The 27,127-nt window shown below is 41.6% G+C and overlaps 1 protein-coding gene across 1 annotated transcript; it reads right to left on the bottom strand.

Moving 5' to 3' along the window:
• Positions 1 to 818: 818 nt before the first annotated feature.
• wnt9a (wingless-type MMTV integration site family, member 9A) lies at positions 819 to 27,127 on the bottom strand. The gene is made up of 4 exons (XM_017471658.3): positions 26,734 to 27,127; positions 8,586 to 8,845; positions 7,996 to 8,258; positions 819 to 4,773 (listed from the first exon to the last, which is right to left on the bottom strand). The coding sequence occupies exons 1-4, from the start codon at positions 26,826 to 26,828 to the stop codon at positions 4,306 to 4,308; spliced, it is 1,086 nt and encodes a 361-aa protein (XP_017327147.1). The 5' UTR covers positions 26,829 to 27,127; the 3' UTR covers positions 819 to 4,305.

Below are 27,127 nucleotides of genomic sequence, written 5' to 3'. Positions count from 1 at the left end.
TACAACTATGTTTTCATATTTTATCATCACTTCTTCTTCTCAAATTATTTTCTGACTGACTGATTGGTTATAATGGCTTTGGAGGGTGATTAAGATGATTGTTGCAACCCTCTTAATGAAATGCCTTGCCTCAGGGATTTTTTTTCCCTCAGGGATACCTTTAAGTCCGTCCGTTTAAGGGTTTTCATGCAATGTTGTTCTTTCCCCCCTCAGAATCTAAAACTTTTCATCATACAAAGATTCATGAACAAACTCAACCGAACGCTGGTCTAATCTCAGTCGCTGTCCTTTTTAAAAGCTCAGTTCTCAGTCCTAATCTTTCTCGGTCCCTGATCCAATCTTTCAGTCTATCCATAAACTTGGTCCAATCTCCATTTCTAATGTTTGGTAGTGAATATTAATATACTACTAGTATACATGGGCAGTGGTGGCTTAGTGGTTAAGGCTCTGGGTTACTGATCGGAAGGTTGGGGGTTCAAGCACTGCCAAGCTGCCACTGTTGGGCTCTTGAGCAAGGCCCTTAACCCTCTCTGCTCAAGGGCTACCGTATCATGGCTGACCCTGTGCTCTGACCCCAGCTTCCAGACAGGCTCGGGTATGCGAAGGAAACCAATTTTATTGTGCTGTACTGTATATGTGAAAAATAAAGACTCATTAGTTGTTGCTATGGCAACTGTAAAACAAAGAGGGAAATGATGTATTATCTGACCTTGTGGGTTTTATCATTTTTTTTGTTAGGCAGAGATTTTTAATCCTGCATCGGTTTGTTGGTTAAAAAAATGCTTTAGGCGGAATAAAGGCCACAACACCAGGGAACATTCTTTAAAAATCCATTTAATATTTTCAGATTTTCTTGCCTTTGTTATACAAAGATGTTAAATAACTTAAATACATTCTTACCAGTCACGCATGATCAGTTTATACCTACAGGCTATACACATGAGGTAGAGGGAAATCATCTGAGCATCCCATAATAAGACACGACAGAGTGGATAGTGAAACACACCACTGCCCCAGAGAGAAAATGTACTGGGAAAACAAAGCTGTGGCATTGCACTAGTCACTGAACACAAACCGAAAGAACAGCACAGCGACCGGACCCCCTTGAGCTAGGGGACATATCTAGGGTACTACCTAAATCTAACAAGTGCACTAACAAGTGCCGTTCTCATCCCATCAGTTATTAACCACTGTTTCTACTTAATCAGGCATGTTCTGCTAATATCAGTCTAATTACACATGCTCTCATTGGCTGAGAGACAGACACTTTAGCAATGCTAGCAGCCAAAGAGAACGACAGACTATAATTCTTGTTAACTGATGGAATAAAAACACTTATTTGTAGTGGACTAGGATGGTTTAAAACCTACAATTAATCTTTAAGATTAATGCTACTAATCTAAACCTGCTACCTGGTAGAAATGCACGATAAATAAAATTAATAAATTGTATTTGTTATGAATTCTGTCCTATATCAATATGTCCCTATAGCGATGATACACACCTAAGGGATCCAATCGCTGTTCACAGCACAGTTATCATCGTTTTAATGGCATTATGCTGATTTATCTAACAGTTACGTTGAATTTAAACACACACTGCTTCCCCAAAAATAATAATAATAATGAAAATAAACCCACCAAAACCACCCATAATAGGTACAAAAGACGCGATACAAAATTTCATCTGTACAAAATGTACACATGCTCATAAAACATTTCAAAAATAATTTATAATTCGTCTTTAAATTTTCCCTACAAAATAGTTTCTTTACACTTAAAAAAATTGAACGATATAAAACACGCTACAAGTTAGCATCACGCTAATCACGTGTTTTGTTGCTGAGAAAACGAAAGCGGCTGCTGCTTTATCCTGGACGGAAAGTGCCTAGCAGCTGTGCTAATTAACAACATTAGTAATTTTTTTCAATGTTTGTGAATGTGTGTGCGCGCAGGAGGCCGAGGACCTTTAGCAAACGCTAGCGTGTGTTTTGTGCCGCTGTGGTTTTGAGGAATGCACACTAACGTCCCCCACTTTGTCATTATGGTTTGCATGTAGCGTGCGAGGTTGGCTTTAATTAGCATGCGTCCTCCTCACAAAACTGTCTGGAATTCAGCTCAAAAATGATGTGACACACACACACACACACACACACACACACACACACACACACAAAAAGTCAAAACACGTCTAATGTTGTTTTTTTTTTTCCCCTCAGAATCTAAAACTTTTCATTATACAAAGATTCATGAACAAACTCAAAGCTATCATGGCTATGTTAGCGCTTTTACTTATTAGCCATCTTCAAGTTTGCTTATGAATCTCAAACAAATAAACAGACGCTAAGCTAATGCAACTATGCTAACATGAACTAGCATATCATATCATATAGCAAGAGAGCAAAAGAAAAAAGGATAGGGAGAAATAAAGTGTACGAATGGTAAGTCATCCTAGCAAAGCTACATTATCTTTTTGGCTAAGAAATATATGTGTGGCTAACGCACATTAGCCACACTAGCATAGCCACGTTATTAGCGATTTCTCTCGATCGAATGTCCGTTTCGCAGGGGAATCTCCACGCATGTGCCTCACCCTCGGCTTTACACCACAGGAACATAACCGTAAACTATTTACAACTTTATTTATCCAGATATACGTTCATAAATACACATCCTTAAATACCGGGAAAGCTTCAGTGCGCTAACTGTGCTGTTTCGCTAATTGGGGTCTCATTCAGTAGTTTAATCATACTGAGACATAAAATAAAAAATAATTTAAAAAATATTTTATATATATATATATATATATATATATATATATATATATATATATATATATATATATATATATGTGTGTGTGTGTGTGTGTGTGTGTGTGTGTATATATATGTATATGTATATGTGAGCGCACTTTGTTTGTCGTAGGCAGTTTTATATAAAGCATTTATATTTACACTGTATGTAATTCTGACTTGTCAAAATGTCAGTGTGCTGCCACTGCATTAGTGGGGTGTGTGTGGACCTGTGGTTTAGATCTTAGTCGGGTTAGCTACCTCTATAATAAAGCTAAATGAAGATTTTCTTTTAGAATAATTGTATTCTTTCAGTAGGACATTTTGTTAAAAGATAGATTTTTGCACGCTACCAATAAAGATTTCGTCCCAAACGCTAGTGTTCTTGCTAACAAGGTTTCGTCCCAAATGCTATAGTCCTTGCTAGAATATCACAAATTCTGGAACACTCAAAAGTCATTAAATTCACATTCAGGTGAGGAATATATTCAAATATGTCATGGTTATGGCATATCATCTTTTTTTATTATAACAAGTCTGAGGGAAATGAGGGTCCAGACAGTCTTTCTACAGCTACTTGCTAGCTAGCTAAATCATCCTCAGTCATTAGCTAGCTCTTGTTCATTGTTATTGTCGTTACATTTGAATATAAATGAAATATACACCCATGGTTATTTAGTGCACGCTAGCGTTTGGAACGTAGCCTTGATGTCGGTGGAAGTGCAGTCTATTCAGGCTCTCATGAAAACCGTCGGATTGCTTCCAGAGCAACAAGTCTGCAGTGAATTCGTTACGATGGATCATGTGAATAGTGGTTTTACAGAAGATTCCCTGAATAGTTATTACCAAGTAAAAAATCTTTTAACGGACATGGACAAAAAGAATTTGATCATTTGTCCGCTGATGCTGTTTCATGTTTCTGCTTTGATTCTAAAGGGCCTTGTCAAAGGAAATGGAAGTGAACAAGAGCACACTGTGTGCTTAGTGGTTATTATTATTTTTTCTTTACATATTTATGATAAGTGGTGTGAATATATATCTCTATATGTATATATGAAATAGATATAATACAATTTAACCTATGTACACGGTGCATATACACACTGTAGTGTGGGTGAAGAAGGTATGTGCTTCTCGAACAAATTTCACACCCCTGTCATTATTTTTTTCTTATTTTATAATGCTAGCATGCAAGTGCACACACACGCAGACAGACAGACAGACAGAAACACACACACACACACACACACACACACACACACACGGTCTCATGAAGTATGAGATTGTGGACCATCTTTTCTCTCCTGGTTAATTTTCTGAAGGTTTCCGAAGCATCAAAGCGAAAAGTCCCTGCAAATTATTTTCTCCAAAAATGTTTTTAAAAAATCCCTCCATTCGAGACAGAAGAGAGAAATGAATGCTCTTTTTTGTTTGGTCCCAAAGTGTATGACCGTCCGTCACTTTTCCAGTCAGGCTCAGAAACCCTCGTTGTCCATGTGGTATTGTTTTTTTTTTTAACCCTTGCACGTATACACTTCCTCTTTTTGCGTGCACTGCTTGCACTCGACGTAGCAGCACCAGCGCACCTGGCATTGGCACGGCCGGGTCAACACGCGGCTCTGTGTGTTATGGCCACGCCCACAGCAGATGGCGTCGCAGTTCTTGTCCTTGTGGCACTTCCGTGCTGACGTCCCTGCCGAGTACATGCTGGCCTGGCAGAAGTTGGGCGAGTCCTCGATGTGCAGCAGGTCAGAGGTGCGTGAGAAAGGCTCGGCTCTGGCGCGAGGTGGCGTGTGGGGCAGCTCGCCCTCACCTTTCGCCTGGTTGGTGGCGCTGGCCACCTTGAGTGCGGTCTCGTAGCGCTGCTTCAGCACCATGCCGATTTTGTGAAATGGCGCCAGCTGACGCCAACACGTCTGCACCGTGCAGGAGCCTGACACGCCGTGGCACTTACAGGTCGTATCCACGCCAGCCTTAATGACCTGTGCAGGAAAAGAGGAAAATATTTTAAAATCAGAATAGTTTATTGTTAACCTACATTCACACCAGCAAGCAACAGTTCATAACCGCACATTTTCTAAGAACATGACTGACACGGAGCCACGACTTAGGTTAGGTTTGATGCAGTAAAGCAATGCAAATGCAAATGATTGGCACAACTTTACTTCCTACCTACAATTAGTTCCCAAAGAAACCTAAAACCGTGGTTACATCTTAGCCTGTCATATACATCCTCTCATTAAATGTGTACAGGGACATTATGAAGAAAAAATACTTTGCTAATCTCCAAAGTAATGAGATATTAAGACCCCGAGGACATAGCTGTAAATAAAATTGCCCAATTTTTGCACCGATTAGTGCATTATTTAATTTGTGCATTATTTAGCACTAATTAGCTTTAGAAGATAAACTGGAGTGTAGATATAGTAGCACAAAAAATAATCCCTGACACAGAGAACATATTCTTTTAGGCTGTGATGGGAAAAAAAAAAAAACAGGACTTTTGGTGTTAAAACGGGTCAAAATTAGAAACTATATATAAAACGAACGAGCTAGCTTTAAGTCTTTGATGATCTTTTGTGAGCACTCGTCTCATTTAATGATAACAATGACGATATAAAGCTAAGCATTGAAGCTGGAGCACAGAGAACATCACTGCATTCTTATTTAATAACACCAATTACTGCATTCTTCTGAGTTGCTTCAGTAGAATGTGTACATGTAGCTCAGAGTTTTACAGGAATGTTGTTTAATTCAAGCCCTTAGCAAATGCGAGGCCTTGGCCTGTTTATACATACATATATACCTGAATATTGTGTTATTGTTGTGTGCATGGAGGTTCTGAACACACTGGGACCTCATGCAGAGCTCATGGGGAAAATGTTTGAATACGTCTGAATTAGATGATTGACGTACAGGTTTGCTTTAACCCTTCAAGCCTTAGGTTAAAACTTTACCAATACTTATATTCAGGGGTGGCAGCACCGCTTGGAGCTGTTAATGATGCACACACCTTTTAATGAACGTCAGAGTAGTTTGTTTCAACTCCACACACTTCGTTTTGCATTCTGTTCTCAGGCAGCTAATAACACCAAGAATTAATTCATAGAGTCACGTTCCGCAGTAGGCTGTGTGTCGCTGTAGTAACTGTTTCCTTAATCATTCCTCCAGCAAGCCTTATTTACTTTATTTGAATAATGTCATTTGAGGAATGTTCCTGTAATCGATACAGAATATGTGCATATGTCATTTCAGATATTGAAATATTAGAGATACTGATGCAACACACGATTATTAAGTGTCCGTGAAGTGCGGTTAACCCTTTATTGCTCATAGGAGATCCATTTTAGGAGAAATGTCCCGCCCCCCAGCTGAACTGGAAGCTTTGATTGGTTTCTTTCTTTCAGACCTGTCTATTTTTGCCTGAAGTGACCCTGTTTATATTTTACTCTCTTTATATTTCCTTTTTATTTTCATTGAATATTTCCGTCTTCAGTGTTTTAAGCCAGCCTGGCCAGTAGGTCACGATAACATTTCAGTGCATTGGCCATGTCTAAAAGAATTCAAAGTAATAGATAGGACAGCACAATGCAGTGACAATAAGCAGTAAATTGAGATAAATGATTAAAGTTCGAGTAGCATTAAAATGTCACATGCGTGTTAGCTAGCTAGCCGGAGTGCAGTGTGTGTTCTGATTTCCCACAGCAAGAATGTGCGCTCAGGTCTGGGGGAAACGGGGCGACGGAAACCACAAGGTGTGTTTCAACATTTTCGTGAGAACATGAACTTTTAAGACAAACACTGGGGAGAAGGTGCTTCTTCTGTGTGTATGTGTGTGTGTGTGTGTGTGAGGTGGATTTGGAAAAGCTGCACATGCAGCACAATGGAAAGCGAAATGTGAACCGTCAGCGTGAAGACTCGAGGGGAAAGCGAGGCCAGCACATTCCACGCTTCTCGCTCCATATGGGATCTGACCCCAAACATGGCGGGAAAAAAGAAAAACAGAGCAGCGCTGTAAATCTTTTATCTCTGAGATGGATGGACGGATGGAGGAGGAACGGTGGAGAAACGAGTGTGGGGCGAGCTCCCTCAGCCAGACGGTGGTAATTTATGGTCATACTTAAACAAAAATGGCAACAATATGAGCAAGTCTACACACACTCACACACACACACAGTGCCAGGTCTGAAGTTTGTTTTGGCTACACATCACGCACTCGCTCTTTGTTACACACCGGTGGTCCATTACGCACTTTAATAAATTGGCAAATTAAACACTCGATTAAATTAATTTGAAGCTTGGTCGTGTTCAATCCACTGACGGAATTTAACATGCTGATTGTTGACCTTGTGCAGCAGCTAACACCGAACACAGAGACACTGTTATTGGAACACAGCCCAAGCGATACGACCTCAAATTAAAGCTTGTGTAATCATTTTAAACGTCATTAACCAGAGGAAAAACCTCCTGGTAGATTTATTTCAGTGCTTATCATATTCTCATTCGTATGTCGTCATGTTAATGTTCTTATTATTTTCCTTTTTAAATTTTCTTGTGCTTTTATGTTAGATTGTATTACATTTGACAACAAAATCACTATTACTTCACTATCTCCAGTCTGCATTTTCAGATTTTTTCAGGTTTAAAGGTGTTTGTGTTTAAAGGCAGTGGTGTAGATGATTTTGAAGAAACACATCTAGGATTCTTCCAGCAAGATCTGGCAACCTTGTAGGTATGAACTATACACACTGTGATTTTAATCATTTAATCAACCACTTAATCTGCTGCGTAACCGTAACCCTAACCGGACTCTGAATACCAGAAACTTTTCCAGCGTAAATTCTGTATACATAACTATCTAGTGCCTAGACATTTGTCATATGGAGAGTGAAAAGTCGGGAGTTTTCTTTTAAAGTTCGTCTACCTGTTGTGCAAGGTGACTGCGATTCCTCGTGTCATTCAGCCACCTAAACAGAACATTTTTCACCGCAACAGCTGCCCATTTTACAACTCAAAATCTCCAACGTCAACATTACGAGCCTACGTTTCAGCTGTGGTATAGCAGCATTCTTTCTAAGTGCGTCAGAGATCATCTGAGCGCTCATGCTTTCAACATAGACGTGATCACGTATTGACTGGTAAATGTGGCAGTCGAGAGGCAGGGCTGAATTTCATAGATAAAGTGTGATGAAGTCCACACCCACCTTCATGCCAACATGGCTGTTGTGCATGTCGACGCGGGCGCGCAGGTCCTTGTTGGACCTCTTGCCCAGGAAGTCCTTGACAAACTTGTTGCTGTATTTGAGGTTGTCCCCGCAGCCCCCCCACTGCCAGGCTTTTCGGTTCTCCAGATCAGGAGCCTCGTCACAGGTGCAGCGTTCCATCCGTCCCGCACTGCACGCTTTAGCCATAGCATGGGTCAAACCTGCTGAGGAGATCGCGTAGAGGAACGCCGTCTCTTTAAAACCTGCATGCAAACACACACACACACACACACACACCTGCCGTGTTTGTATTGGGATTGTTTATATTGATCAGCACTAAAATCAGGAAATAGACTAGAATTTTAAAAAAATGATCAAGATTAGATTAAGAATGAAATTCTGAGTTTTTTACTTTTCATGCACATGCTGGTGGACGTTATGGACATTTTCACTTTACTTAACGTTTTTCTACATTACCCACAATGACTACCTGCTGATAGTGGTGCAATGGGATTTTATTTTGATTTTCAGACAATCAGAACATGTTGTACAGCTCTCAGCCAATCACAAACCAGCATGAATGGACACACCTCTTTTTAAGATGTTTGCTCGGTAGCGCCCCTCTAAGGTGCAGTTCCACCTCTCGAAGCGGAACTGGTACTGACACTCGAGTGCACTGAGGCTGATGGCCTCCATGAGCGTCTCGGCCACGCCCGGGTCTCGTCTGCACATCCTCCGCTGCTTCTTCTCCAGTTTGAGGCGGTCGCAGAGTTTGAAGTGCGCCCTCGCTGGTCCGTCCTCGGGCTGGAAGCTCAGAGGTAGGATGGACAGGGGCTCATTCCCCGTCAGCCTGAAAACAAAAAAAAAATAAAGTTATTCTGTTCCTGCAAAGCATTTAAATCATCCATCAGGTGTGGCTCTGTCTCTAAACCACGTTACAAGACGTACAGTGCGTTATGGTTAATCTGTAATTGTGGCATGGTTTAGACAATAAGCTATGTCATCCAGACAGGAACACATGTACACTTTTTATTGCGTGTATTTATCATTTGTAATTATCGTCTGTCCTGCTCTCAGCCAATCAGAGCACTGCGATAGAGTGTGAGAAGTGTAATTGTTACATTAGCGCACACACAGCACGATGGTGTGTTAATCCGAATAGCCGCGAGCACGCCCTGTTCAAACATGTTGTAGGAATCCATGTGTGTGAGAAAACACCAAGCATTAATACACCGCTTTGCACTTATTCACCTGCAGGAATGTAGCTTGTATAATTTACACACACACTCGAGAACCACTCAAGACACCCAAACACACAGAAATAGAAATAGTTTTAACCATTCCTGTGACATGTTAGCAGTTATGTGATGCTCTGATGTCACTGGGGGATGTTGTTATTGTTAGCGCAGTTATAATGGAGTTTAACAAAAGAAAAAAATTCTCATATCTCAAACCGTATACTTTACATTCACACTGGTCAAGTGACAAGTCACACATGCCACTTGTAGTTTGTCCCTCGTGGGCAAGCGAGCTAACTGTGCTAGCTACGTGAACTTACCAGAAGCTCCAACGATCTCTGCTACGTCCTTTTTTTTTTATTATTATCTCATTCTCACTTTAATACCTGGACACTTTGTTTCACTCAGCACATGACACTGTACGCGTCTACCTTACTTATAGTCAGTCACTGAAAAGTCAGACCACAAGCGCCACATCTCGAACGATCATGTCTCGCTTTATCACGTTCTATTGTGTCAAAAAGTTTAAACATGTGCCTTGCAAAAGCTACACCGGAGGCTGTACGCTTCTATTAATTGTGAGCAGAATTGCAAAACTAAAGAAGAACATGACTTCACGTCTTCATGTCTTGACTGAATTTGGGGTAAAGGGGACACTGTGGACGTCCTGTGTACAGAAACACGGTCCTCATTCAAATGCAGTCCCTTCTGGTTTTCCCCTTGGAAACAGGGGAGGACAATTCTGGCACGACGAGACACACACACACACACACACACACACACAGAGCGGGCGATGCCCTAACACCTCTCGGTGTCAGTTTATTTTAGAGTGAGCGTCAATAAAACCCTGACCGGCATTCTGAGGTTTTCCAGACCAGTCTGACTTCAACAACACGCCTCTCGCTCATTATGTGTAATTCTGGGTCAATTTTACACGTCCAACATGCAGCTGTGTGGATAAACCAGTTTATGGGAATCTCTCTCTCTCTCTCTCTCTCTCTCTCTCTCTCTCTCTCTCTCTCTCTCTCTCACACACACACACACAAACAGGGTTTTGCACAGCCTAGTGTGTCCTCTTAAATCTGACACTCTGGTCTGTGAGTATAGAAGCAACACTGGAAGTGCTGTTTTTATCTGTTAAAAAATCTTTTAACATGATATTAGATAATTTTTCACAAATATCAGTCCTGATATTGTTCTGTGTTCTGATTGGTGAGAGCTGTAGGAAGCATAAAACAGTCAATATCAGTCTTTAAGAGAACATGTTTCGTGTTTCTCTGTTCATCCTCTCCTCATATTCACTCTGTACAATCATGTAGATCCCTGTTCACTTCATGGCAGTTTACAATGTTTACACTACACTGCCACTTTAATCCCACTCAAGTCTTATATCTACAGTGTTTACACCCCACTGCACTACCACATCACACTCTTACACTGTATGCTGTTTTCCCTCTGAGATGAATGAAATTAACTATCTATCTGTCTGTCTATCTAAACCAAATATGTCTTAATTTGAGGTGTATCCTATTTTAATTGTCCCTGTTTATAGGTCCTTAGTTTTCATTTCTTTAGTCATTTTAGTTTTCATTGTGTTCCCTAAACAGCTGAAGACCCTGAACACTAACCCTTAACTTGCCCCCCAAAGACAACCCCCACCCCCGCCACACACACACACACACACACAAATGTTTTTTTTTTTAAATACACCTTACACCTCTACTCTGCGCACCTTGCTTCTCTAGAACTCAAAAATCTTGTATGGTATACGTAGGTCTTGTATTGTTCTCCGCTTGATATATCACTTTGCTTGTATAACCCTAACCCTAAGTCGATTTGGATGAAAGCGTCTGCTAAATGTAAATTCCAGGGCCCTGGTTTACAGGTCTTTAGTTTCCTTGTTCCCTTCTTTTACTAATTTTTCGCCTCACGGTTTTCTTTAGTTTCCTTCTTCCCTAATTTCCAGGTCCCCACGTTCCTTATTGCTCAGTTTAGAGAGTATCTAATGTCTAGTTTTCTTCTTGTCCACTTTGGAGTGTCAGTCATTTCCTTTTTCACTAGTTTTCTTTTCCCCTAGTTTCATACTTCCTTCTTTCTAGTGTCCTTAGTTTACAGGTCCCTAGTTTTCCTTCCTGTCCAAGTTGGAGTTTCCCTAGGTTGTGGTGTTTCTGGTCACTACTCCTACATTAATCCTCCTATCTCAATTTTCATACTTGTAATATCAGGACTGGACAAATGATAAATTTATTTAGTGAGCCCATGGGTCAAGTAAAAGCTTCAGTGTGCTGCTCAGCCATGAGTTTTGTCCCATGTGTTTGATTTGGTTAAAATCAGGTAGCTAAAGTAATATATGATGAACTAGTTAGCCAGTTAAGCGCATTATTGCAGACGGAGAGAAATGAATGAGTTTATGAATTGCAGTGGAGAGTCTGACTTTGTAACCGTACTACTTATCCTCCCCGATAAAGTTTCTAGTGTAGCACATTGTGTTTGTGACCTCGACTAAAAGTCAACAAGTCGTCGGCGAAAGTTTCAGCTATGAGCTATGTTCTCCCTTCACTTCATGTGTAAATAATATTACATCTATTTTGGCTAGCATCTTGATTTTTCTCAATAGTGTAAACCACAAGGTGGCCATGAAATCTGCTTCAGGCTACTGAACTATCCACTGCTTAATACCGACATGGTCTGATGATTGCAATTTTGTAATGATGTTCCACATGATGTCTTGCTAATGTAGTGCAAAAGGTGGATTTTGCAAATTCAGAGTTCCTGGTGGTGATTTTTCATTCTTATGGCATGTTTTATGAAGGTGCGAGACTACATTTAGAGGACATAGTAGATGTGTCCTTCCTGACCTTCAGCGGCCCACACGCTCCGAGCGTCCGTCACGGTCCAAGCTGTAAATGAGGCCCACAGGACTTTTTGCACGTGTCTAAGCTTGAGGAAATTATACATTCTTTAAAAAAAAAAAAAAAAGGTGTTTGCTTTCCTCCTGCGCCTTGACAACGGGGACGAATTTCGAAGTGGAAACCAGGCAAGTCACAACTTGGGGGTTTGGGGGACGCAAGGTTACAGGTATTTATTTTTTAAAGGAATTTACACGAGACGCACTCTGTAATGGGATGACAAATATGATGAACACATTTAAGTTCATATTGTTATTCCAATCCTGAGTCCGTAGTGGTCAGTCCATGATGGTGCTGACACAGTAGATGGAACCACATAGAAATTTCAGAATGGTGACGAGACAAAATTCACTGTACTAAAATGAAATATATATAATACACACACACACACACACGTCAACAAGTCAAGCATTTGGTTTTTTTACTGCATGTCGCAATCAGCTGTGTGTTTAATCCTGGACAACGAGTAATGTGTATCTTGTTCATGCTGCGATGTGCTCACACCCCGAAGCGAGAACTCGAGAACAAAAAGAGGATCGACGCGTCTTTCTTCTTCTCGCTCTTTCTACATGACGTCCATCATATATCTGCTGCACAAAAGCGGTGGTAGAACCAGAGCCATTTCAAATGCAGAGATGCGCTAATCCCTACGCCCTCCGGCTAAACGCTCCCTCCCACTCCCGCAGCTTTACCTTTTTACCCACAATGCCACAGGGGCGGGAATGCACAGGCGAGTACTACAGAGCATTCACAGTGACGAGTGAAAGTGTGTTTGTTCGTTGAGTTCATTTTACGCTTTAGTCGACTCAGGATATCAGTTTATATAAGAGTGAGGAAGGATACGACAGTGTAACAACTGGTATTCCACTTTCAAGAGCTGAAGATTCCATTCATTTGCAATGGACATCAAGTTTATAGGTGCTACACCAATTCATCTTCCATAAAGTAGCCTTCACTTGAGCTGTCAGTGTATTGTAGCTACTTATAAAGCTTCAGATAAGAGATTAAGCAGTCATGTTTTGTTGTTTGAACCACTTTTGCACCACAGATTCTGAGGCCTGCATTATCAATGATTTCTAACAAACTCCATTTCTGAAAATATAACTAAATCTGTGAATTTGTGAGTCTGATCTAAAGAAGTTACTGCAGATGGATGGATGAATGCAGTAAATAAGTTTCATCCCGATTCACTCTGAACAGAAGAGACGTCTAGACGGCTTGACATCTTCAAACATTATGCATTTTTGACATTTTGGAAATTCATTCATCAGAGTAGAAGTGGTAAATGAAAAAATAAACCCTAAACCCTTCCCTTTCCAACCTCTCTATTTATCTCTGTAGTCAGTCTAGAGCTACAGCTCTGTTCAATCCGCTGAAATACTTTTCTGGATTGCATCCAGACCGCAGTCCACCAGGTTCTACTGGAACAGCTACTAAGATGGTGAAAGTGATTCAACCAAACGAAAGTGTTTAAATCAGTACAGAAGCACAGACTTAGCTAACCATCACGGACGGGTTCTAAAAATGAGCTTCTCTCAAACGGGTCGTGTGGAAAATATCACGCTGAGTTGACGATGAATAACCGAGTACATCAACACTGTCACGAATGATGTTCATACGCCAAATCTCCTGCACAACACACACACACACACACACACACACACACACACACACACACTGCATTCAGGCCTTCCTGTCACCACGGATGTGTTAAGTATAGACAGTGACTGAGCTCTGAAAATCTCAGCCTGATGTCATTACACACAGATCACACACAGCATGAACACACACACCGACACCGACACACACTTTCCCGAGTCCTGATTGGTCAGCGCTACATGCTGCTACAAGGTGAGCTTTTCTGGCCATGTCGCTAGGCTGCTCACTTTCCCACAATCCCTTGCGCATGTATTTGTGACTCCCCATAAATGTGGAAATGAATAGGAGTGATATTATCTGAGCCATGTTCCTTTAATCCTGCGCTAATGTTTTAGACGTTGCAACAGCAACACACTGAGCGCGATAGGAAAATAAATCAGTGAAGGTTTACGTTATCTATACTTATCTGTAATCTTTCGTCATCACGGCTGTTTGCTCGGCTTGGCGCTTTTTAATAACGCCTGGAGAGAAACGTGTCTTTACAGCATGTAGACAGACACAAAAAACACACTTCCCCTGCACTCTTTCCCTAACAGTAATGATACTAACACACTTACTAACAACACTACTAAAAATAACAATACTAATAACGTTAACAATTCAATAAGACAATAAGTCAATAATTCAGTTCAGTCCCTCCAGGAGTTCCCACATGTTTGGGCTGAGACACGTCATGTGATGTCATCACAACGCGTATTCAGCCAAAGCACCCTAAGATTCACGTGTGTCGAACGTGAGTACAGCTAAAAGATCTCATTTACCAACAAACATCACTGCGAACGACCGCGCAAAACTATTTTGTGCGATTGCGATTTCGCCAATTCAAGTAGATTTCTGCAAAAAAGCACAAAAAAACTCTGCAAAATTCATTACAATTCAAATTTCTTTTAAAGAGCCACAGCAAAATCAAGCATTTTTGCCTGCAATAATGTTATACACACAAAAAAAAACAAAAAACTGTGAAATCTTGTACGGTCTGATTAACATAATTAACGTTACTGACACTAAGATTCTTACTACCAATAATAACACTAAAACTCCAACATTAGCAATACTAAAACTAAAGTACTAACACTTGACAACACTAACACTACCAGCACTAACACAAGCATTACCAACAATACTAACCCTAAAGTACTGACACTAACAAGACTAATAGATGAATAAATACTAATAAAATTCCAATAAAGTATACTCCAGTGTACTCGAGCAGTAAAGCACGATTTTAAACAATACTAAAATGAACAGTACTATCGATACTAACAATAACAATTCTAACACTCAGTACTAGCATTACCTAAAAAAATTCTAAAACTAACATTGCAGACGGTAAAATACTAACTAACAACAGAGTGTTGAGAACACTACAACAGTAACAACCTTCTTAATAAAAGAGGTAATTAAGTCATCTCAGGTTCCGTCTGGTTGTTGCTGGTTTATTTGTACAGCTTTGGTGGTGGTTCATTATTGCTAACGACTTCTGAATTGGTGTGTGAGAATCATTATGGAGCGCTAATGAGGATTGAGGTCACGAATATGAAGCCACACACACACACACACACACACACACACACACACACACACACACTGTATGAAAAGCTACATTAACCACAGCTAATCCCTGAGAATCTGCTACTGTGTGGAGACAAAGATGTCTGAAAAGTACACACACACACATACACACACACACACACACACACACACACACACACGGATGGGTAGCAGTCTGCAGTAAATGACAGCCAAGAGAATGACAGTGAGCTTCACCTCAGTTAGAAATGAGACAGCCAACAATAACATACACACACTCATCACATACGGTTCCCTCCACTAATATTGGCACCCTTAGTAAATATGAGCAAAGAAGGCTGTGAAAAACTGTCTTTATTGTTTAACCTTTTAATCTTTTGTTTAAAAGATTTAAAAGATTTGTTTATACTCTACAATTGCAAACACAACACAGGTTTATCAAAAAATATATCTTTGTTAATTATAGGTGTGCAACAATTATTGTCACCCCTATGAATTCATATGAGAAAAATATATTTGAAGTATATTCCCACTGATATTTTAAATTGTTTAGTACACCTGGGTGACTAGGAACAGGAAATTGTTCAACCATGACTTATAAATATGAGATAACACATAAGCCAAATTCCCTTAGTCATTCATAACAATGGGTAAGAACAAGGAATGTAGCTGTGATGTGCGGCAAAAGGTTGTTGAGCTTCACACAATGGGAAGTGTCTACAAGGAAATAACACAAGCATTGAAAATGTCCATTTCCACCATCAGGGCAATAATTAAGAAGTTCCAGTCCACTGGAAATGTTATGAATCGACCTGGAATTGGACGTGTGTCTATATCGTCTCAACGCACTGTGAAGAGGACGGTTCGAGTGGATAAAACATCTCCAAGGATCACAGCTGGAGAACTGCAGAAGTTAGTCGTGTCTTGGGGTCAGAAAGTCTCCAAAACTACAATCTGAAGTCACCGACACCACCACAAGCTGTTTGGAAGGGTTTCAGGAAAAAAGCCTCTACTCTCATCCAAAAACAAACTCGAGCGTCTTCAGTGTGCAGACACTACTGGAACTTCAAATGGGATCGGGTTCTATGGTCAGATGAAACCAGAATAGAGCTTTTTGGTAATAAACACAGAGGTGGTTTTGGAGCACACAGAGAGGTAGCCGTATGGAAAAGTACCTCATGTCCACGGTTAAATATGGATTAGGATCTTTAATGTTTTGGGCTGTTTTTCTGACAGAGGACCTGGACATTTTGTTAGGATACATGGCATCATGGACTCCATCAAATATCAACAGATATGAAATGAAAACCTGACTGCCTCTGCCAGAAAGCTTCAAATGGGCCATGGTTGGATCTTCCAGCAGGACAATGATCCAAATCATACATCAACATCAACACAAACATGGTTTACTGACCACAAAATCAAGGTCCTGCCCTGACCATCCCAGTCCCCTGACCTGAACCCCATAGAAAACCTGTGGGGTGAACTGAAGAGGAGAGTCCACCAGCGTGGACCTTGAAATGTGAAGGATCTGGAGAGATTCTGTATGGAGGAACGGTCTCAAATCCCTCGCCATGTATTCTCCAACCTCATCAGGTATTATAGGAGAAGACTCAGAGCTGTTATCTTGACAACGGGAACTAGCACAAAGTATTGACTAAAAGGGTGCCAATAATTGTTGCACACCTATATTTAACAAATATGTATTTTTTTTTGGATAAACCTGTGTTGTGTTTGCAATTGCTTGATATCCATGAGAGCAGAATATTTTTGTGAATTTTAAACAATAAAGACCATTTTTCACAGCCTTCTTTGCTCTTATTTACTGAGGATGCCAATATTTGTGGAGGGCACTGTATACATCACTACACTCTAACACACTAATATACTCTACTACACTAACATTACTAAACTTTAACACAACCTCATAAACACTACTATATTCTACTGCACTATATTACACTCTAATAAACACTACTATAGTGTACACACCAGAGATGGAGACTCGAGTCTGCGACTTGGACTCGAGTCACACTTCAGTCGCAAAAAAAAAAAAAGACTTGCGACTTGACTTGGACTCGTGAACAACTGACTCGAGACTTGACTTGGACTCGTGATCAACTGACTCGAGACTTGACTTGGACTTGTGAACAACTGACTCGAGTCTTGACTTGGACTCGTGAACAACTGACTCGAGTCTTGACTTGGACTTGAAGACAGAGACTGGCGAAAAGTCATTTTGGTCTGGCGTTCCCAATTACGTTCTCTTTTTACTTCCCCATATGACATCATCAAACACCACATTTTTCTATTTGTTCCTCATTCATTCACTCCCTGTCAGTATGTGCTGCAGCAGGAAATATCACAACAGTTCATCTCTACACACACCGAGCCAGCGTTATTATATACCCGCGTGACGCGTCTGAAGCCGTGTGTTCGTCACCCGTTGGAAAAGTGCCGTTATTTAAATGAACAACAAACAATAACAATAAATCCGAGTCTAACCTCGTGATAACCTTCATGTCATTTAATTTGAAAAGCGATCAGTTAATCCAGAGGGAAGCGGCGGTGGTACACAGCTCTCAGGGACTCGCTCGCTGTCCATTTTCAAGAAGTACAAATGTCTCCATGTCCTTTTCATGTTTCTTTTCCCCCCAAGAATTAGCAGCCACATGCATAAATATCCGAGTTAAATTGCATCTATACACGGGGTTTTATTACCGCTGGCGCTCACTGATTACCCATCAGAACTACAGCAAACTACGGCAACTCAAATAGCTCTAAATACACAGCAGGTTTTGTTCTCATGGTGACAGAGTCTGTGTTCTGAACGGTATAAATCCCCCTCCGAAGGGCTCGCTGAAGGGAGAGTAATCTACTGAATTTCCAACAGAAATGATTTAAAAATTTGATCAAACATAATAGTTTGAAGTGAATAGTCTTTAGACTGGTACACACTCCGATAAACACTAATACAGTATAGAAAACACTAATCAGCCAATCACAGAATTAATCATCTGACCTCATCACAAACTTTCACCTAAACTTAGTCAGTTTAGCAGCAAACTAGGTGACTGATTTTCATAAGACAATAACACAGTTAACCTACTAGCTTACTAGTGAACATGACTAGCTAGATATTTATCTAACTGGAGACATAACGTTAATGCACTGCTGCGTTTTTGCAGATGGTGAGTCGAGCTAAACTGTGTAACTGCATGAAGTATTTTATGCTAATCACTACGTCACGATGAAGACGTGAATAAAAGCAGTGTGATGATATTTATAAGATCAATTTTATATCATCATTATTACCCCTAAATTCCATTAGCTAGTTCATTAGCTTGATAACTAGTGAATCTGGTTGTGTTTGTTTATCAGGACGTCGGCGGGAAACATCACAATAACGTTTACTTGCTAGAGAATTAGCATGCTAGTCGGTTAGCGAGCTGATATGACTCGGTGCAAAGTGTGTATGCTGCAATAACACACTGTGTTTTGAAATGTCCTCAACCCCCTCGCAGGGTTAACCTGGGCTAAATTAATACCCCCCACCCCACCCCCAACACATGCCAGTCATTCCCTCCAGCTGCTGACCCCAAAACACTCCTTGTATGCACACACACACACACACACACACACACACACACACACACACACACACACAGCTGTCTGAGTCGAACCCAAAACAAAGGCAGATGTGGGGGAAAGTGTGAGTTGAACAACGGCAACAGGCTTCAAATTCCCCCCTGAAACACTCCTGGTCCATGTGACCCTCTCTGATAATGCTAACTGAGACGTTTAGCTAATTAGCTGTTAGCATGTGAGATAATTGCTCTCAGTGTAAATACACATTTGTTTACATTCAGTCACTCTCCAAACTTACTGAGAGGTTTCCCAGACTGTGTGTGTGTGTGTGTGTGTGTGTGTGTGTGTGTGTGAAGGAAGGAAAAGTCTGTTCAGTGTCAGTGTACACACAACACACACACATCCCTCCATCATTACTGCCATTATGTCTCACTCTCTCTTCCATCTCTCTCTCGCTGTCTGTTGCCCTCTTTCTGTCACTGTCCCTCGATCGCTCACAGTTTCTTCTCGATGTCAGTGACATCATGGCCGGTGATGTCATGGATGATGATGTCACTGATCTATAACGGCGCCATAGGCAGGGACAAGGGACAGAGAAATAGTGAAAGACATTTTTGCATGTGCATATCATATCCGTGTGTGTGTGTGTGTGTGTGTGTGTGTGTGTCTAATCGCCTAAGGAACAAAGAGGTGTTGAACTGTCCCACAGTTTGCAGAGGAAAGGTCGCTAGCAGAAACAGGAAGTGGCTCATTAGTGACCTCTTCTATGACCTTTGATCTGCGTTCATGACATCATTCAGAACAGAGATATAGAGAGATGGGTGTGACTAAGTCAAGTCTCTACTGAATACAGCAACACACACACACACACACACACACACACACCAGCAAGTCTGACACCAGTTAAACTGTGTTAGTGTGTGTTACACACTTACACACACTTAATCAAAAGAACTTTGTCTTGCTGAGACAGAAGTGTTTTTGAGGGGGTTGTTATTCAATCTGTCTTTCTCTGTCTCTCTCCATCTGTCTCTCCATCTGTCTCTCTCTCCATCTGTCTCTCCATCTGTCTCTCTCTCCATCTGTCTCTCCATCTGTCTCTCTCTGTCTCCCCCGTCTCTCTCTCCATCTGTCTCTCTGTCTCTCCATCTGTCTCTCTCTGTCTCTCTCTGCCTCTTCATCTGTCTCTCTCCTTGTCTTTCTCTCCATTTGTCTCTCTCTGTCTCTCTCTCCATCTGTCTCTCTCTGTTTCTCTCTCTCTCCATCTGTCTCTCTGTCTCTCTCTCCATCTGTCTCTCTCTGTTTCTCTCTCTCTCCATCTGTCTCTATGTCTGTCTCTCTTCATCTGTGTATGTCCCTCTCTCTCCATCCGTCTCTCTTCCTGTCTTTCTCTCCATCTGTGTCTGTCTCTCACTCTCCATCTCTCTCTCCATTTGTCTCTCTCTCAATGTCTTTCTCTCCTTCTGTCTCTCACTCTCCATCTGTCTCTCTCCATTTGTCTCTCTCTCAATGTCTTTCTCTCCTTCTGTCTTTCTCCCCATCTGTCTCTCTCTCTCTCCATCTGTGTCTGTCTCTGTCTCCATTTGTCTGTCTCTCCCTGTCTCTCTCTCCTTGTCTCTCTGTCTTCGGTTTCAGTTTTTCATGTGGTTTCTATTTTTCTCTCTCTGTCTCTCAATTCAATTTCAATTCAAAGTACTTTATTGACATGATTGTTTGCGTACAATATTGCCAAAACATCCATATAGATAAGAAATGAGAATTTTAATAATAATAAAATGATAATAGGAATAATTACAAAAATAATGTCTCTCTGTCTCTGAGTGTCATGACATTATAACTATATTGTCGGAACACGTCAGTGTTCTCTACTGAACAATGTTCCTGAAATAATTACGAATATGATGTGTAGTATGTTGGGGTGACAGGGGGTGGCAGGGGGTGGCAGGACGTGGCAGCCGCACCTCCCCCCATCATGGCACTGGTACAATATGCCATAAACTTTATTCTATCTAACACAACTAGCTCACCAGTCAGAAGGAATCAAGAAGGCTTTACTGGTCTTAGCTTCCCCCGTGTGTGTGTGTGTGTGTGTGTGTGTGGTGTTCCCACTGTCCTTGGGTTACAGAGCGGGTGGTGCTGAGTGAAGGACGGCTGTGTCATGCTTGCTGCGCCCCCCAGTGGTAGACAGAAATCTGAACCTGAGCGTCAGTCTATAAAAACTAAACACAGCAGGAGAGGTCAGTGTGTGAGGAAGTGGGTGAGGCGTGAATATGAGTGTGTGCTTGTGTATTATACAAATCGCACAGCTGTAAAGTGACCCCACTTCCACAAATACACACACACACTTATTTAAATAACACCACACAAGTTTGTCACATAGCTAGCTTAGCTAGCTACTTATTTAGCTAAGTTGTTAGGTTGTAAATTAAGGGCCGTATTCAGATTCGGCGACTTGAGTCTAAAAGTTCAGTCAGTATTTAGGTGAGGAAAGTTCCTGGTATTCAGAACCAGGTTACGCAGCTGCTTAAATGGACTTTCTGAGCTCCATTAATACGCTTTCAATTCTCTGTTTTGATTTGAAGAATTAATAAAATAAAGTCAGTGTTTGTGTTAATTCGATGCGTTCTCCTGTGTGAAAGATAAGCTGACCACACACTCATCGGCTATGCTCATACAGAGACTTTAACTTCTTCATATTATCCATGAAAAATTCACTCCTTCAGATAGCAGATGTCTGTGATTAAGATACATCTCCTCCGATCTCCGGGAGAAAATAAAAACATTTTCATTGATTTTAAATGTTTTACATTTCCAAACATTTTCAGGTGTGAATGTGAGTGCCTTTAAATTCCAGGTCCTTCTGACATCCACAGTGAAATAAATCCAACCAGTACTTTCTCTTTCTCTCTCTCTCTCTCTTTTCCTCAGGAATGTTTCAGTAATGACATCGCTGTTTCCCACCCAGCTGGTGTGTGTGTGTGTGTGTGTGTGTGTGTGTGTGTGTGTGTGTGTGTGTGGTTCACCTGCCACAGAGGGGGCCAAAGGGGGGGAAAAACCCCCAGAGTACTCGCATTCCTGCGGTACGGAGGACAATTTGAGCGACGGATTGACTTGGCCGGGAGAAGGTGTTTACGTTTCTCTCACGCGCCGGGACGCAGAGTCGGGGTTTGGAACAAGGCCTCGTCCCAAATCAACCCGTAAAACCCTAGACTTCCTGCTAGTGCGCACTCGACACTCTGCGCGGTGTGTAATTAGGATTTTTGGGCGTGCAGCTGTGACTCACTTTGTGTCACTTTGCCAAGTGCACTTCATGTCGCGCCTCCGTTGCCGGACCGAGACACTCGAGATAACATTCATCTGAGAACCGCTCAATCACACTTGAAACAAGAAAACTCCCTGCGCACTTAAAAAGAAACCTCCCTATTGTTTTGGTTTTTTTTTTTTTTGCACCCTGCTTGATCAAAAAACGACAAATAGCAAATCAGTGCTCATTAGGGAAGATAAGGCCAAGGGTGCGATGCGAACTGCTCACTTTCTCTCGCCTAATGCGTTTCCTATAGTTTGTTTTTGTGACCTGATAACGAGGAAATGCACTTCATCAAGACGTAGTGCCGAAAGTAGAGAGCTTCAAGTGCTCTTGAACAATAGACGTCCGCCCTCGCATGCTCACACAGCAATATGAAAAATCATAAACAGGCTGCCCTAATCATTTCCAGCCATTCAGATATGAGTAAGAGAGACAAACGATCCTAATTTGTCGTTACTCAGACTCTAAAAAAGCGTCCGCTTCCTTCTGAAAGGGACTTATCGAGAAAGGATTCCGTCTCAAATCAAATATCCTTCCCTTCTTCCATGTGCTTATGCAGCTGTTACATTTCTTATTGTGTGACACTTTTTTAAGAAATTAAGAAATTAATTAACAAACAACCTCCAAGAGTTGTTCCTTGGAAAGAGTCATTCCGAAAGAACAGTTCGCTCACACCGACTCACTCTGTGCTAAACGAATCTCTTGATTATTAGTTTCGGAGCAGCGACGCAAATAAATCAAGTTAAAATGTTGTGTTTTATTAAATTACCTACTAAAGAACTTGATTTAAATGTTCCTGAGTAGCATTTGAACTGGCTAGTAAACTGGTCACAATGATTCATAACTCAAATCGCTCAAGATTCATTTACGTTGAGTCTATTCGTTACTTTTTATTTACGGTTTTATAAAACAGTATCAACTTTATACCAGCTGTGCTAAATGAAGCACCCGAACGTCTGCTAGTAACAAGAACCAGCTGTTTTACAACAAACCATAGAATCCCTCACATGGATTCACCTGATTCATTTTAAAAAAAGAGTCGTTCAGAAAGAATGGTTCACACACATTGGGTCTCTGCGATGAACAAATCTCTTGTTTAAGCTATGACTTGCGTAAAAGAATCACATTAAAACATTTTCGATATCATTACAGTTCACAAGGATGGACTTGTCAAAGAGTCATAATAAACATCATGACAGTTTGTTCCACTAATAAACTGCCATCTACTTAGAAAGAGTCGTTTGAAGACAAAATGATTCTTTTCTATTCGTTACTTTTTATTTACATCGCTGTTTTTATTTTAAAGTGTATTTCATCAACCTTATAAGCTTAATAGAATCGTCTCGCTTTAACGAACAGCTGCGAATAACGAGAACCAGCTTTCGTTTGTTTGTTTTTTTGTTTTTACAGCAAACTGGAGAATCTGTCAGACCGTGATTCACTCACATTGAGTCCGGAGTTGTGACCCAAACAAATTAAAGCTCAAAGTGAGTCGTAATGAACATCATTACATTCAACAGGTGAACTGACCGCATTTGAGTCACAGCTCAAATTCATCGAGAGTCATTTCAAAGTGATTCATTTCTCTTTGTTTCTATGTGTTCAAGTGTCACAACTTTAAAATCCAGTGTGTACTCAGTCTCACTGTGCTAAACGAAGCATTTCTTTAACAAGAACCAGCTGTTTTTGCAACAAACCCTGGGAATCGTTCAAATCGATTCACTTGATTCGCTTTAAAACAGAACGACTCGTTTGTCTTTTCTTTTCTTTTCCGTGTGTGGTTTGGACGTGCTGAGGGTGAATACGGTTGAAACAGGCCCTCGGGGAAGCTTTCATTGGAGATAAAAATCCCCCCCCCCCCCCCCCCCCCCCTCCATCAGCTCACACGTGACACAATATTTGGAGATCTCTTACGCGCCTTTTGTTACGGCTGTCACTCGTTAGCAAAGACAACAAAAAAACGCCTTTGAAGGAAAATCCTCTGGCTACTGGAGATGAAGATAACACCCATCTGAGTGTTGTGCACTCCGTAACCGCGCACACTTCCACCTGTCTCTGAGACTGGACATGAAGAAATCATTTATATAAAACGTTTATTTTATTAGCACACACACACACACACACACACACTCAGACGCCGAGGTTTGTGTTTAGTGTTTTCTCAGCCGATCGCTCGCAGCCAGGGTTTGGTCCCGAACATGTTGGAACAAGTGCACAAGGGGTGTTTAGGGTGATCAATGAGATGCTTCTTTAAACAAGCTCAGATCCTATTATGCTCTGAAAGATCGGATTCGTGCACACACACACACACACACACACACACACACACGCACGCTTATAATAGGGCTAGGAAAATTAATACCTAGGCGTTCCCACTGTGCTGCGTCTCTAATCACACACCACATGGTTTTAAGTGAGATATGAGACGGGGGACAGCAAGTCCTCGGAGTGTTTTGTACTTCACAACAAGTGTGTGTAGAGTAACACACTCACATCAGCTGCTAACGCTAACCGTTCAACACACACACCATCACCCTGCTGTGAGACTTCCATCATAAACGAAGAGTTGACATTAAATAACGTTTAGAAAGAAGACAAAAATATGAAGATGAGAGACAACTGCGAGATGGAGAGAATACAGACGACGATGGGGTAAGTGAGATACCTACACAGAAGGAATGAGAGAGTGATGAAGAGAGGAAGAGTGAAAGAATGAGAGAGTAGGACAGTGAGAGAGAAATAATGGAGAAAATGACAGAGATGGAGAGAATAAGAGAGAGAGAGAGCGCATGGAGGGAAGACGTGGAAGAGTGACAGTGACAGAGAGAAATGAGAGGGATCAAATGAGAAATAATGTGAAAGATTTTTTAAAGAAAGGATAGAGAGGGAAAGAGTAGAAAAAGGATATATAGAGGGTGAGAGAGAGAGAATGAGAAGTGAACGAGAAGAAGAGTAACGTCTGCGCAAAATAAAGAGAAAATAGAGGGGGAAATGGTTAGAAAGGGATTAAAGAGAGAGGGAAAGAGAGTATGGAGGGAACAAGTGTGAGACGGTGAAGGAGGGAGACGGTAGAAAGGAATGAAGAGAGCAATGATGTGAGGATAAAAATAGAGAGAGAAAGTGGGTGAACATGAGACGGATAGATAGAAAGGTGGGAGAGAGAGAATGAGAAGGACGAGGACGGCGTGCATGAGAGAGATCAAGAATAGAGATTGGGGTGAAAATGAGTGACAGACGGAGAGAGAAGGAAAGAGAGAGCAGACAAAGTGAGTGAGATAGACTGGGAGGGAGCGAAAGCGTGGAGAAAAGTGTGAGAGAGACGGAGTGAAGGAGGGAGAGCGAGATATAGAGAAAAAATAAGGGAGAGAGAAATAACGAGATTTTTTAAAGAATAGGAGGATAAGACATGATGGAAGAAAGCAAACAGAGTAAAAGAATGAAGAGAGGGAACGAGTGCATGAGAGAGATAGAGATCAAAAAGAGGATGAAAAGAGGGAGAGAGTAGATGGAAAAGAGTGCATTGTAATTAACACCAACTGTGTTTAAAGACTGCACTTAAATGTGCTGTTAAATGGTCAAGCAAGCATCACTGAAGTCTCTCTCTCCCTCTCTCTCTCTCTCCCTCCCTCTCTCTCTCTCTCTCTCTCCCTCCCTCTCTCTCTCTCTCTCTCTCTCTCTCTCTCTCTCTCAGTTTAGATGTAAACTTTATGGTGCTTTTGTGAAACCTGGCTCTGAAATCTTATGAACTCTTATAAACTGTTATCAACTCACTAACACCATGAAATTCCTCATCCAGCTCCAACACATCAAGACTGTCAACCTGCTGTGCACACACTCAACCCAGCTCTCTCACACACACACTCAACCCAGCTCACACACACACACACACACACACACACACACACACTCAACCCAGCTCTCTCACACACACACTCAACCCAGCTCACACACACACACACACACACACACACACACACACACACTCAACCCAGCTCTCTCACACACACACTCAACCCAGCTCTCTCACACACACACTCAACCCAGCTCTCACACACACACACACACACACACACACACACTCAACCCAGCTCTCTCACACACACACTCAACCCAGCTCTCTCACACACACACTCAACCCAGCTCTTTCACACACACACACACACACACACTCAACCCAGCTCTCTCACACACACACACTCAACCCAGCTCTCTCGTACACACACACACTCAACCCAGCTCTCACACACACACACACACACACACACACACACACTCAACCCAGCTCTCTCGTACACACACACTCAACCCAGCTCACAAACACACAAACTGCATATAATAGTAGTAATAATAATAATAATAATAATAATAATAATAATAAGTAGAATATCACAGCTCATGTCAACTTCCACAGGACACTTCACCCAGACAGTCACTAAAATTCCACCAGAGAACCCACACAGCTGCAACACACACACACACACACACACACACACACACCGGTCCGTACCCGAAGTAGGCGTGGGACGGGGGCGGGAGGCTGCACAGCGCCGCTATGAGAGTGAGAGTGCTCCATGCCCGCACGGCGACTCGTCCATCCGGCATTTTGCAGCGTCTCTGCAGCAGACCATTGCGCTCCGTCTGAGCTCCTGCTCCTGCTGCTGCTCAAATCACACACACACACCGACACAGCTGGGATTTATACTGCCTGGGGCGGGGCTGAAAGCAGAGCTGGTGGGACAGCTCCTCCCACAACTTAGAGAGAGAGAGAGAGAGAGAGAGAGAGAGAGAGAGAAGAAGAAAAAGAGAGAGGTCTCCAGTCCAACTCACATTCACATTTCTGAGTTTCCCCATCCTACCACCACAGAGCTGTGGAATCGTGGATTGTGATTGGTCAGGTGTTG

Source organism: Ictalurus punctatus, chromosome 7 (genome assembly GCF_001660625.3).
Source record: "Ictalurus punctatus breed USDA103 chromosome 7, Coco_2.0, whole genome shotgun sequence".
Classification (NCBI taxonomy): domain Eukaryota; kingdom Metazoa; phylum Chordata; class Actinopteri; order Siluriformes; family Ictaluridae; genus Ictalurus; species Ictalurus punctatus.
This window is presented reverse-complemented; position numbering and strand designations above follow the sequence as displayed.

Coding starts and splice junctions, on each gene's coding strand:
- wnt9a (XM_017471658.3), bottom strand. CDS start 26,828: ATGCCGGATGGACGAGTCGCCGTGCGGGCATGGAGCACTCTCACTCTC. Junction 8,846..26,733: donor CCGTCCCACGCCTACTTCGG/GTACGGACCGGT, acceptor TTTTGTTTTCAG/GCTGACGGGGAATGAGCCCC. Junction 8,259..8,585: donor AGCAAACATCTTAAAAAGAG/GTGTGTCCATTC, acceptor GTTTGCATGCAG/GTTTTAAAGAGACGGCGTTC.